This window comes from Triturus cristatus, chromosome 1_2 (genome assembly GCF_964204655.1).
Source record: "Triturus cristatus chromosome 1_2, aTriCri1.1, whole genome shotgun sequence".
In the NCBI taxonomy this organism is placed as follows: domain Eukaryota; kingdom Metazoa; phylum Chordata; class Amphibia; order Caudata; family Salamandridae; genus Triturus; species Triturus cristatus.
Window position 1 is genome coordinate 922,555,216 of NC_140580.1, and position 12,555 is coordinate 922,567,770.

The 12,555-nt window shown below is 46.3% G+C and overlaps 1 protein-coding gene across 1 annotated transcript in view; it reads right to left on the bottom strand.

Moving 5' to 3' along the window:
* LZIC (leucine zipper and CTNNBIP1 domain containing) overlaps window positions 1-12,555 on the bottom strand; it is a 118,595-nt gene that overhangs the window by 19,865 nt on the left and 86,175 nt on the right. Inside the window, exons 3-4 of the mRNA XM_085609802.1 lie at window positions 4,404-4,539; window positions 1,223-1,321 (exon numbers count right to left, since the gene is read on the bottom strand). Coding sequence (XP_085465928.1) covers window positions 1,223-1,321; window positions 4,404-4,539 — 235 coding nt within the window. The remainder of the gene's footprint in view (window positions 1-1,222; window positions 1,322-4,403; window positions 4,540-12,555) is intronic.

The window sequence follows — 12,555 nt, forward strand, 5'->3', positions numbered from 1 at the left end:
ATTAGACCAAACTATGTAGACAAGGCTGCCCTGATCTAAGCTTCATTCCAATGCAAACTATGTAGGACATTACTTACACTTACACATAGTGGGTGAAAAATCTGAACATTAGGTGGTCTTCCATTTGATTAAGTTAAGATCCAAATACAAAGACCTCAGTGATATCAGGGCAAAACATTTAGATATTAGTTTAAGTTTTGTGATTTTCCTTCTTTCAGCACATAGGAAAACAGCCAGATTTTGTTGCTTGGACCCATTCATTTAGATGGTCCCTGTTACTGGCTGAAGGGCGACGTAAGATACAAAGCAGGTGGCAGTGCGGCTAAAAGCTGAAGGATACAAGCTGAAGATAACTTACCATGGGGTGCTCACGGTAAAATGTGGTGCAGCTCATCATGGCTCACACCACTAGTGGTTGCAGACACTTCTGAACACAAGAATTGCTGAGATGGAACTCAGTGCAGATCAGGGCCACAATAGTCATTTTGCACGCAAGGCATCAACATGCAGGCAGTGAGAAGTAGCAGCTTGAGGAAAAAAATTCTCTAAACCTACTGCTCACAATTCTATCTGATGTTAAACTTACCCCAACATCTTACGTACTACGTCTTATGTACTAAGCTCCTTTCATGTCTGACATTCAGTGCTGAAAAAGACTGAGAAAAGATTTTGGCTCTGAGCTCACGCTAATCACGCCAATCTATATCCCTGCCTAGAAGCACCCATCCCAGGCCGTCCCTCCCTCCTGGTGCCCCCCCCCCTCCCCCCCTCCCCCTCCCCAAGCACAGGCTAAGGGTCCCAGCCAAATTGGCATCAGAAAAGAGATATGGAGGTTTGGAGAAGCAATTTAAAGAAAAGCTCTAACAACTCAGTGTGCTACAGGAATGAAGCTGCACCTTACTAAAGTTGCCCAATTAGGCCAAAACGTATCTGGGATTGCTTCTGTTACTGTATAGAAGGAACATAGCTTAACAATTCAGGAGGGAGTAGCTGATTTGAATATGAGTGGTCCCCATGTGTGTAGCTTTATAGTGAGGAAAAACAACAGGCTGGAATACTTCCCACAGTAACTACATGGCTGATAACAATTCAAGAATTACACCCTTCACTTTCTACTTTTTCTCTTGAAGAAAAAGCAACGTCAACTAAACAATGTCTGTGACATGAGGACAATTCTGTTTGGAGCCATAAGCCTTCAGAAAAAGAAGCAGCAACAACTCACCTCAGCCAGCCTTGTGCGCAACTGCCCTGGCTGTTTTTTTGCAAACATTCGTATAACCTCGGGGGTCTTAAAGGCCTGACTGATTGCTGCTTGAATTGCCTGAAAACAGAAAATCAGAGAGTTAATGCAGCAGATCTGCAGGCACTCGCTGACATGTACTCTGAACCCCTGTCAAGCTCTAACCACTCACAGAGCAGTCAAATGATCTCTTCTATACCATCTGTCACTCTTATGTAAATAGACCAGAAGGAACTCTTGAGGCTCTTCGCTCATTTTCCAATAGCCCAGTGGGGTAATTATGTACTTGTTTACCTGCACCTGACTATGACATCGGCGTTAAGCAGCTCTAGACACTTTAAGATAATTCTTAAGGCAGTCTTTCGATGCCCTGTGCTTGTGAGTGCGTGCACACGTTTGAGTACGTTTAACTAATCATATTTGAGTTCCTAATGTCTGTCGCTCGTTGTCAATCAACTCTTGATATTATGAAAGCACTCTATACCTTTGACAATACTGTCAGTTTGTAATCTGCATTTCTGGATGCTCCTAATTCCTTTTCGACAAGTCTTGGAGTGTGATAAGCCCTCAGTGCTTAAAAATAATTTCATAGGGTTGCAGGGTACTGTAAGCTCGTTTTCCACCATCTATGAATGCTAGGAATAATTAATTTAGAAATCTCATATTTACTAAATCCCTCAACCAGTCAACACTCTTGATTCATTCACCATGTTCTCAGCTCAATTATTACCATATCTGCATGAACTTGGCTGCAGCATCCACCTTCTTTGTTCATCCATAGCTCACGGCAAACAAAATCACTCAGCAGAAGCACATTCGTTTTGGGTCACGCCTGAGCAGCGCTGGAGCTATCACTTCGAGACATACTGTATTCAGGTATGAACTTGAAGCTCCGCACACTCTCTGCTCATCTTTTTAACTGACTGCTGTCACTGTCCTTTGTAAATGTTGGCTTTTGATTTGTTGATAGGCTTATTAGTCTCTCCTTAGTACCTTCCTGTCTCTGTTACCTCCCAGAAAGACTAGCACTTTTACACGTGTGGTTACTCTGTATGCTTTATTTACAGTCTTCCAGCACTATTTTCTTACAAGCCTTTTGCCTGCCTGCTGCTTCAGGCATGAATCCTCCCCTGCAACTTAATGTTTTTTTTTCTTTTAAATGAAGCATGCTTGGACTTTAGCAATGGTGGACGTGCAACTTTTGTTTTGCACCATTGTAGTTTTTTATTTGGGCAGAAAACGTGTGCCATTTACCTTACTTTTCGTCTACATAATCATCATCCCACTCCAGTGAGAGGCGTGGCTCGGCGAACAATTTTTTCAATATTTTATGCTTTTAATAAGCAGTGCGCTGTGAACACAGTTGTCCCTCACAGGAATAATGCAATTTGATCTATATTATGCTGTTCAGCTGGACAGGAATCTCTTTAATGTAGTAAACTTAGGAAAACAATGAAGTGAGAATGAAGTCCTGCATCAAGCAAGAAACAAGCAGAAAGGCTCAGGCAAAACTTAGTGCTTACATTTTCAACAATTCGGAAAGCACAAATGAACGGAGACACCATTACACATTGAAATAATAATCGTAGTCGTGTTAGGGTGTCGGAGAGTTGCTGACGTTTCGGTCCATACATAAATAGAGGATCATCATCAGGATATTGGGTTACATGCCTGAGTAATTGCTGATGATGCGGAAGGATCCACGGGATAGGGGATCCGCCAGCAATGAACGCGTTCAGTCACTCGAACCAACAAGCATAGGATCATGCGGGACGTGAGTGGTATGTGCCCGTGCCGCTATGTGAGCCGCTCAATAGCTAACAAAAATTAATAAGCAGTGCGGCACAGACGGCATGCTGAGTTGCTTACTAAAAGCATAAAATATTTAAAAATAGAGTTTGGAGAGCTGCACCTTTCTTTTATTTTGCACCGCACGACAAACTCGGTTGATCATTCGCAAGCCCCGCCCCATTCCAGCTAAAGGTGCGGTTCACTGACCTCAATTTTTTCAATATTTTATGCTTTTAATAAGCAGCGCGGTACAGGCGGCATACTGCGCTGCTTACTAAAACCATAAAATATTGAAAAAAAATAGTTTGGCAAGCATCACCTTCATTTTTTCGGTGCCGCTCACAACAATAGGTCACGCATTTGCAAGAGTTTGAGTCATAATGGCGGCACCCACTGTTTTTTTTATTCGTTTCCTGCTCGCACGCTCTATGGTCAACGTGAAGGTTTCTACCGATATCAGCACCGCGCAGGAGACAGCATTCGTGGCCGCCCGAGAAGGTATTTTTCTATTCATTTATTTTTTTGCTTATTTTCTCCCCTCGCCCTACTTCCGCGGCCTCCTCCTATTCTGTTTCCCACACGCCCCCTTCTTCCTCCCACAGCTCCTCTTCTCCAACTCAGTGCACCGCCTGTGTGCACCCTCCAGAGCACGCATTGTTTCCAGTATAAGCATTTGCAATGCAAGAGGTCTCCCATCAGTTAAATGCAGACTATTTGCAAAGCCAATAGCTCTGCATTTAACTAATGTGAGACCTACCGCATTGCAAATGTTTGTTTTGGATTGGAGCAACTGCTCTCCTGACTTCATCCAAACGAAGGAAATAATTAAGTGAATTGGCAACTTGGATCCACCTCTAGGATTGACTGGATGTGGTTATTAATGTAATCAAAAAGGTGCTCCTATGCAGCCAGCGGTCCTAGTGCTGATATTTCATGCTCTTTTTCCTGAGGCCCAAGACTCATCTTATCTTCTCTCTCTGCATTGTGGTGTTAGAGGTCGAAACTGACAGGAAGATGTGTCCTATAATAGGAAATCCTGCACACCTTACAGGACAACCACATTCCTATGCCCCCAGCTCATGTCACTAACTATCCTAGGCTGTAAGTTGTTCTTTATTCCTGTAGTCTGATGGTTTTACCTGTGGCATCCAACGGGCCAGCCCACAGATTTATGATCTTGTGAAGAAACATATTTAGTCCTAAAAACTATCCAATGCATCCAAGTTCACAAAAGGGACCACTAAGCTCTGTATAATCAGTAAGGTGAAATATTTGGTACTATATATTCCATTGTTCAAACGATACACTGTTGGGGGTTGCTTTGGACCTTAAGAGTTCAGATTCATGTTTGAAAGCACTAAACAGTGCTCACCAGTTGCATCCCACTCAGGTCATCCACCAGCGTCATGTTTCCAGACATTATCTTCTTCAACGAGTCATTAAACTCGCTCAGCTGCTCTAGGGTCTCTTTTTTTGTTTCCTCATATTCCTCAGCATCCAGGTCATCTCTGAAAGAGGGGAGAAACATAGCAGCATTTCACTACCAAGATCATGGGTCTGAGGAAGTTCAGAAGCTGATATGGAATGCCATCCAGTGCTTATTTTGCTCTTTTAGACCTCTCTTTTGCATAACTCGGTTTACGAAAAAAATAGATTGTTGGAAAAAGGCATAATATTAATAACATTGATCGGTTAAATTGATCGAGTGATTGATCCTATATAAATATCCAACATAACATGACATTAAGTATACCACATTGCTTACGTTATAGATATTGTTGTCAACTGACCTTAGAAAAATGTAAATATTTTAAAATAGCTTTTACCAGTTTTGTTTGACTCAATGTAGATATGTACCTTTTCCTAGCTAAGGAAGGTAAATTAAAACTTGTAATGTGCAACTTTCGCCAATGCATTGACCTCTTGCACTGACGGTTATCTGGGCTATGCAGTTTGCAGGATACACCCTCATGTGGGTGACCATGTCTCTGCCCTGATTTTCATGTCCATTTCTGCTTTTCCCTGTATCGATGTACCTTTGCAGAGTGTTCAAGTCCCCAGCCCCATTGTCTCAGTATATGTCTCCTTGTCCTAGAGTCTGTGTCTGCTATTGTTTGTTTCCATCTTTCCCTGTAACAGTTTTCATGTATCCCTTTCTCATCTTCCAGGTCTCCTCGTTTCCCTATCAAGTCAATCAATCAATCAATCAGGGATTTTTAGAGTGCACTGATCACCCGTGAGGGTCTCAAGGCGCTGGGAGGAGGGGGTTCAGGCAGCTCAGATGTCATCCGAAGTGCCAGGTCTTGAGGTCATTTCTGAAGGCTTGCAGTGTAGGGCTTCGTCTGATGCTGAGGGGGAGTTCGTTCCAGGTCTTGGTCATGATGTAGGAGAAGGATCTGCCTCCCATTCTGGCTCTATGGATGAGGGGGTTTCGGCCAGGGCTAGGTCGGCGGAGTGGAGGTTTCTCTTGGGGGCGTGGAACGATATTCTTTAGTTGAGGTATTGGGGTCCGGTGTTGTGGAGGGCTTTGTAGGCGTGTATGTTTGTGTCTGTGTCACTTTGCCCCTATGTCCAATTATCACTTTCTTAGTGTCCATGCTTTTTTGTCACAATATACTGGTCTGTCTTCCTTTGTGACAATGTCTCCCTTTCTTGGTGTCCTAGTGTGATTTACTCACCACTATGTCCTTTGCGTTTGGTCACAAAGTGTTCCCCTTCCCTTTCTTATTTTATATGTTACTTGTCCCACTATGTCCTCATGTTCAAGTGTTTGTCCCATTTCTGCCCAGCCAGCGTTAGTGTCATCTTGTCCCAGATAGCACCTACGTTTCTCCCTACCCCTACCCCAGTATCAGTCAGCCAGTGTCCATATCTTTATTTTCAGAGTCAATGAACCTCCCTAGTGTGTACTGTAATACCAGTCTTTTAACTTTGTACTGTGTAGTGTCACCGGGCTACCCTGTTTGTAGATGTATCAGTTAACCTCTTTGAAAAGAAACCCATATTTACCAAAGTCTTCTAGTTTCTCATTAGCACTTCTGCTAAAAGAAGCAGCTATGTGGAGGAGAGACTGCCAGACCCACCAAGACGACCAGCTATAGCACAGTCTCTAACCACTACGACTCATGCTTAGGCAGAAACTATTAGACCCAGTGACTCTCCACATGCAGCAAAGCAATATCAAATATATGAACTTGGAGATAAAGCAAAAAAGCTCTTATAGTGGCTGGCCAATAGAGATCTGGAGTACAGATTCATACTTAACCAAGTTATTCCCACTAAGCAGCTCATGACAGATCCCCACCACATCTCCTAGGAGTTTGCTAGCTATTATAGCTTTCTGTACCCAGTCAAGATGTTATTGTTATCGGAGGAAGATAACCTGATCAAAGGAGAACTGATGGCATCCAGACTCCCCGACCTGGATTGTCACAAGCTAGACGAACCTCTGAGAACAGAGATCTCTGAAGCACTAGCTGCTCTCCCTTTTGGGAAAATCCCAGGCGCAAACAGCTTCCTATTCAAAGTTTTCCAAAGATATGCAGCACACTTAATACTCCACTCCTCCTTACGTATGAAGAGGTCTGAATCATACCATATAATCTAAGAGGTGTGATAATATCTGTAACAGTTCAGCCATTGAAGATCCTCAGATGATTGTCGCTCATATCTCCCTTCATCCTTAATTAACTTAAAAGCCAAGATGTTAGCAAAGTTCTCAGTCAGCAGGCGGTGGTCGTAGTTCGCAGCCTGATACACTATGATCAGAACGCATTTACGCCTGGACGGGTAACTGCCTCAGGTGACCATATTAGAACATTTGCCAATTTAGTGGAAATATACGGCATGCATAACTCACAGCTGTACCGGTATCCACAACTGTGTCATGCTCTAGAAGTACATCAGAGGGATCTTGATGCCCTTCCAGAATATAACCCCATCGAGACAGATTACAATGTCAGCCCTGGAAGAGGAGCGCATATGTAAACCATATCGCACATTGGTGAGTAACAGACCAGACCCACTGACAATGCTATGAGACATATGGGAGCAGGATGTCGGCCGCTTAGATGATGCAGACTGGGTGTGTCGAAGATGGCCCCTTGGTTACAGGCAGCGCCCATGCAGTTGTGGCTTATCCAGTTGAAATACCTCCTTCATGTATACTTTAGCCAGGGTCACTGGAATTATGCTGTTTTGTAGCTGTGGCATTTTCTGTATATTTATGGATTTGCCACATAATCCATCATCTGATGCACAATCTGCAAAAATGTTTCTAGCTCAAACAGATCAAAAGTTACTAAAATGTGGCAACAAGTGTTGCTGTGCAGTGGAAGGTCCTTTGCAAATGTTGACTGGTCACCTTTCTGTTGCCTATTTGTGCATTTGGCTGTTACATTGGTACTAATGGGGTGACCTATCACCAGACCAAGTTAACATGTGCAAAAAAGACAAAATAAGGAAGTAATACTATCACAGAATATGCTGCAGTATGTCGCATAATTTGCCTTTTCTCACCACAAATTTGGTAAACACTGCAACATATTTTGGTATTCCTGTTGCATAATTTCAGTGGCCCGGACTATAGCCCAACTAGACTGAGCAAATTGATAGGGACTCTTGACCCCCACTGTCTTGGATGCAGGGCAGAGTGGGCACCTTCTATCATGCGGCGTGGGGATGTCCTATCCTACAGCTTAACTCTCACGAGGTCCAATTTCATGTTTAAAACAATCATATCAGACCCAAAGATGACAGTAGTAGGTTTAATGGATGGATATGGAAGGTCGGGCAGACCATGGACACCTAGGATCCGGGTTTAATCGGCTATTTAATTGCTGAAGGAGACATTGCACGTTACTGGTAAACTGACACAGCTCCCTCTGTCCATTAATGGACTCATTGTATGGACTGGTGTGCCACAGAAAAGGAATATGTATATAAGTCAAAGGGATGTACCCAAAAATATCAGAAAGTTTGGGATATATGGTGGATTTATTTCTGAGGCGTAGTGGGCCTAAAGGCTGAACAGAGAATGCGTATTTGTGATAAAATACCAAATGAAAGCTTGTTCAAAAATGTATTGTATGATGATGTTGTATTCAACTATTTAAAAGCAAAAATAAGTTATTGAAAAATATTGTGTGTGTATGGGCCCAAGCTAAGACATTCCTAGCTCAACACCAAATAATTCTCATTTTCGAATGACAAATACTTCTTTTTTTCAGTCAGTGGGCTAATGGTGATTGTGTGATTACCTCACCTCCCGAACACCCTTCTCCACTCTCCTCAGTGAATGACTTCCTCTAACAACATATCTATCAGATTGACTGATTGACTGTGGACGTGGGCTAATTTCTGTTCTAAAGACTCCCCTTTTAATTCCTTTGAATGACTGAAGGATTCAGTTGGGTCTACTAGGATTCAAAATTCTGAGCTACAGATTACACACATATCAATACAGTCTGAGCTTGGATGACTCAGATATTTTACGTTATTTTGTTGGAAATAAGAAGGAGGTGGAAAAGTTGAGGTTTGGATGGCATAATAATTTTAGCAGTAAACAACACAGATAAAAGATGAACGATTCCAGGGTATGATTAAAAAACAAATAGACGTTGGAAAAGTTAGAGAAAACGCCCTCAGTTCACTAGGTATGTTAACAGAAACATCAAAGTCCACAAACCTGCCCGAAGAGAAAAGAACCAGGCAGAACAGAAATAAAGTTAACTCTGCTGCAAAGCATGGATTCTTGTTTTCATAGATCATTTAATATAATTTTCTATTTTACTTAGGCTTAAAGGTGCTTTATAGTATACACTTCAGGGTTGTTGAAGAGGTGCTTTCAAAGGATAGTGTGGTGGCCAAAGGGGTAAACAAAAGACACGACTAGCAACCCTTAATCTGAGTGCTAAGAACAGAACTATGAGACGGAAGAAGAAGATGGTTTGAGTTGATAATGGACCTTAAAATGGTGGTGGACACACAGGAAGAGAAGACATGGTGACCAAATCTTTCCCAAAGACTACTTTGCTAGTGAAAAAGAAGGAGCAGCAGATCACAGGAGCCGCTGAAGGACACCACATTCGCTCGGATGACAACATGTGTGTCACGGGGACCACCCGGACTCCGTACTTGAAGGAGGAGAATGGTGGTCCCCTCCAGAACTGACCAATGACTTGTTTTGTGTCCCTCAGGACGACCCGTGGCCAACAGAGGCTTCAGACGGCACTAGCACGGGACTCTGTACCTTTAATTGGGACGCCTTCCAGGATAGCCCCGCCGTCTACTCCACCGTGGACGGCCGGTCGCCAATAAGAACCCAGGAAGTGAAGACCATGGCGTGTGACGACACCGGAGGACGGAAGGAGCCAGAGCACGACGGTGAGACAGAGCGAAGCGAAGGACCGAAGAGGAGCAGAGGACGCGAGGAGGAACGGAGGCCGGAGGCAGGAGACCGCGGCATTCACGCTCCGCCGAGCCACGCCCCAGGAGGAGGTGCGTGGCTATCCCAGGTACGGGATCGCTTCACGGGTTGGGTCGGGAGGCGGGAGAGGAGAGCGCGCCACTGAACGCCGCCGCTTACCGCCGTACCTAGAGCTGCACGTCCTCCCTTTCACTCACCCCTTCACGACCGTTCGTTGAAGTGCACCCTATCACCAGTGTGATCAGAACACTCGTTCCTAACAGCCACCTCTCCTTCTTTATTTACATTGGCGCGGCGAGTGCCCTCCGTACCTGAAGCCAGGCGCCAGGAAGAAGAGGGACGCTAGCCCACGAGGACCAAGAACACGACCCCGACCCTGACGTCCCACCACCGAGGGAGAACAGATCGCGAACTTTGTTGTGAACCTTCAATAAAACACCTCACCACATCCTCCCGTGTTCGTGTCCTCTGTGTGACCCGCTTACAGTGGTGGAGAATGCGGGCATAGAGGACCCATCTGTACACAGAAGATGGAGGCGTTGATTCAACACATGATCAAGGGGCAAGAGAAGCTGGAGTGGGCCGTGGAACGGCAGATGTCCTCCGCCAGTGCGGACCGGGAGGTCTTTAAGGATACCATTGCCGCACAGTTGGAGGGGCTACATAAGGTGGTAGCCGATCCCCTCGCCAGCTCAGGACACGAAATAAGGCCCAGTCACCCCACCCCAGCCGGGATATCCTTGCAGAAATATGTGTCTGGGGACGACCCGGACGCTTTTCTAACGAACTTCGAGAGGGTCGCCAGGGCGTGTAGCTGGCCGCTGGAGAAATGGCCCTTCTTTCTGGCCCCTCTCCTGACTGGAGAGGCCCAAGCAGCCTATCAGGTGGCAAACGCTACCGGAGACGCTCCCTATGGTTTCATCAAGGCCCTCATATTGGACCATCTGGGCCTTGATGCGGAGGCCTACCGGGTACGATTTAGAAGGGAGAAGGGGGCGCCCGGGGAAAACCCAAAGACCTTGTATTTCCGGCTTAAGATGGCGGCCGACAAGTGGCTGAGCCCTGGTACCAGCACAAAGGAGGAGATCATGGAGAAGATCTACCTAGAACAGTACCTGGAGGCTTTACCCTATCACACCCAAAGGTGGCTGAGGCAGCATAAGCATCTTACCGCTGAACAGGCGGTAGAGATGGCCACGACGTTCTCCAGGGCCCAACCGAAGGGGTTTGTAGTGGAACAGGAGAGACAGCGAACCCCGGCCCTACGCTCGGATAAGAAACCCAGAATCTTGGAGCAACCAAAGGTCCGGCCCCAGCGGTATGAAGTCCCCGTCCTGAAGGGCCCACAGTGTTTCGACTGCGGAGAGTGGGGACATATCGCCCGAGCCTGCCCCAAGAAACGACACACAGAGGAGCCCATGGAAGTGGGATATGTGCCCAAATCGATCCTCTACACTGCTGAAATGGGGTCCGCATATCACGTCCAGGTACAGGTAAACGGGACCCCCCTCCAGGCCCTCCTAGATTCAGGGTGTAGGAAATCGGTTATCCAAAGCATGTGGGTGTCCCCGGAGCAGATAGTACCGGACTCCTCGGTCCACATTCGCTGCGTCCATGGGGATGTCAAACCTTACCCAGTGGCCGACATCCCAGTAATTCATCCCTCTGGGGTCCATCGCCCGGTACGAGTTGGGGTCCTTGATAACCTCCCGGAGGACCTCATCATTGGAACCGATAACCCAGCGTTCCAAGACATGTTTCGCCTAGCCTTAAGCGAGTCCCAGGGGGGGGGAGGACGCCCCAAGGCAAGAGGGTCCCCACAGCGCCTGCCCTGATAACCCCCACACCCTGGGTGTTGGACCGGAGCTTTAGGTTCGCCCAGGCCAACGACACTACACTCTTTAATGCCTGGGAACAAGCTCACAGTGCACCCGAACGAGGTCCCTATACCTATCCCGCTTCCTAATAACAAATGATTTGCTATATCGACAGGGAGGTCCCTCTGAGCCCCATCAGCTGTTGGTACCCCTATCCTTCAGGGAGCAGATACTGTTTTTTGCCCATACCCACCTTACGGCAGGACATTCAGGCTCGGAGAAAACCACGAAAAACATTCTCCGACACTTCTACTGGCCTGGCATCTATAAGGATACCAAAGACCACTGTCAGACCTGTTCGGTCTGTCAACGGAGGAACACACGAGTACCACCAGCCGTTCCCCTTCAGCCTCTCCCGGTGATTGGAACCCCGTATGAAAGAGTCGGGATGGACCTCATAGGGCCCTTGCCTCGAACAAAAAGGGGTCACACGTTTGTCCTAGTGGTGGTTGACTACGCCACTAGGTTCCCAGAGGCTTTTCCTTTAGGGTCACCCACAACCCGTAACATCGCCGACCGCTTTCTGGAGCTGTTTTCAAGAGTTGGTTTTCCGAAAGAAATTCTTACGGACCAGGGTACCCCGTTTGTGTCTCGCCTAATGAAGGAAGTGTGTCGACTGCTCGACGTCCGTCAGATAAAAACATCAGTCTATCACCCGCAAACGGACGGGTTGGTGGAACGATACAACGGAACCCTCAAGACCACTCTCAAGAAGATGCTCAGCGTAGAAGGAAGAGAGTGGGACCAGCTACTGCCACTGGCTTTGTACGTTATCAGAAGCCAGGTGCAAAGCAGCCTCGGTTGCTCGTCTTTCGAGATGCTTTATGGTCGTCAGCCCAGAAGTTTAATGGACATGACGAAAGAAGCATGGGAAAATGAAGAGAAGGTGGAGACCCAAGAGATGCTGGAATACACCCAGAGTCTACAATCCAAACTGGGGAAGCTTCGTGATTTGGCCTATTCTAACCTAGAACCTAGAGAGACAACAAGGGAAACAGGCGTCTTTCTACAATCGAGGGAAGACATGGAGAACTTTGGCTGTCAACGACTGGGCGTTAGTGATGCTACCGATCGCCTCCCAGAAATTCCAGACAGAGTGGAAGGGTCCATATAAGGTTATTGAGACCATAGGGAAAACCACCTACAGATTGCAGATCACACCCCGGAGGACCCAAGTGTGCCACATCAACCTGCTGAAGAAGTGGATAGGGCCACCCCCC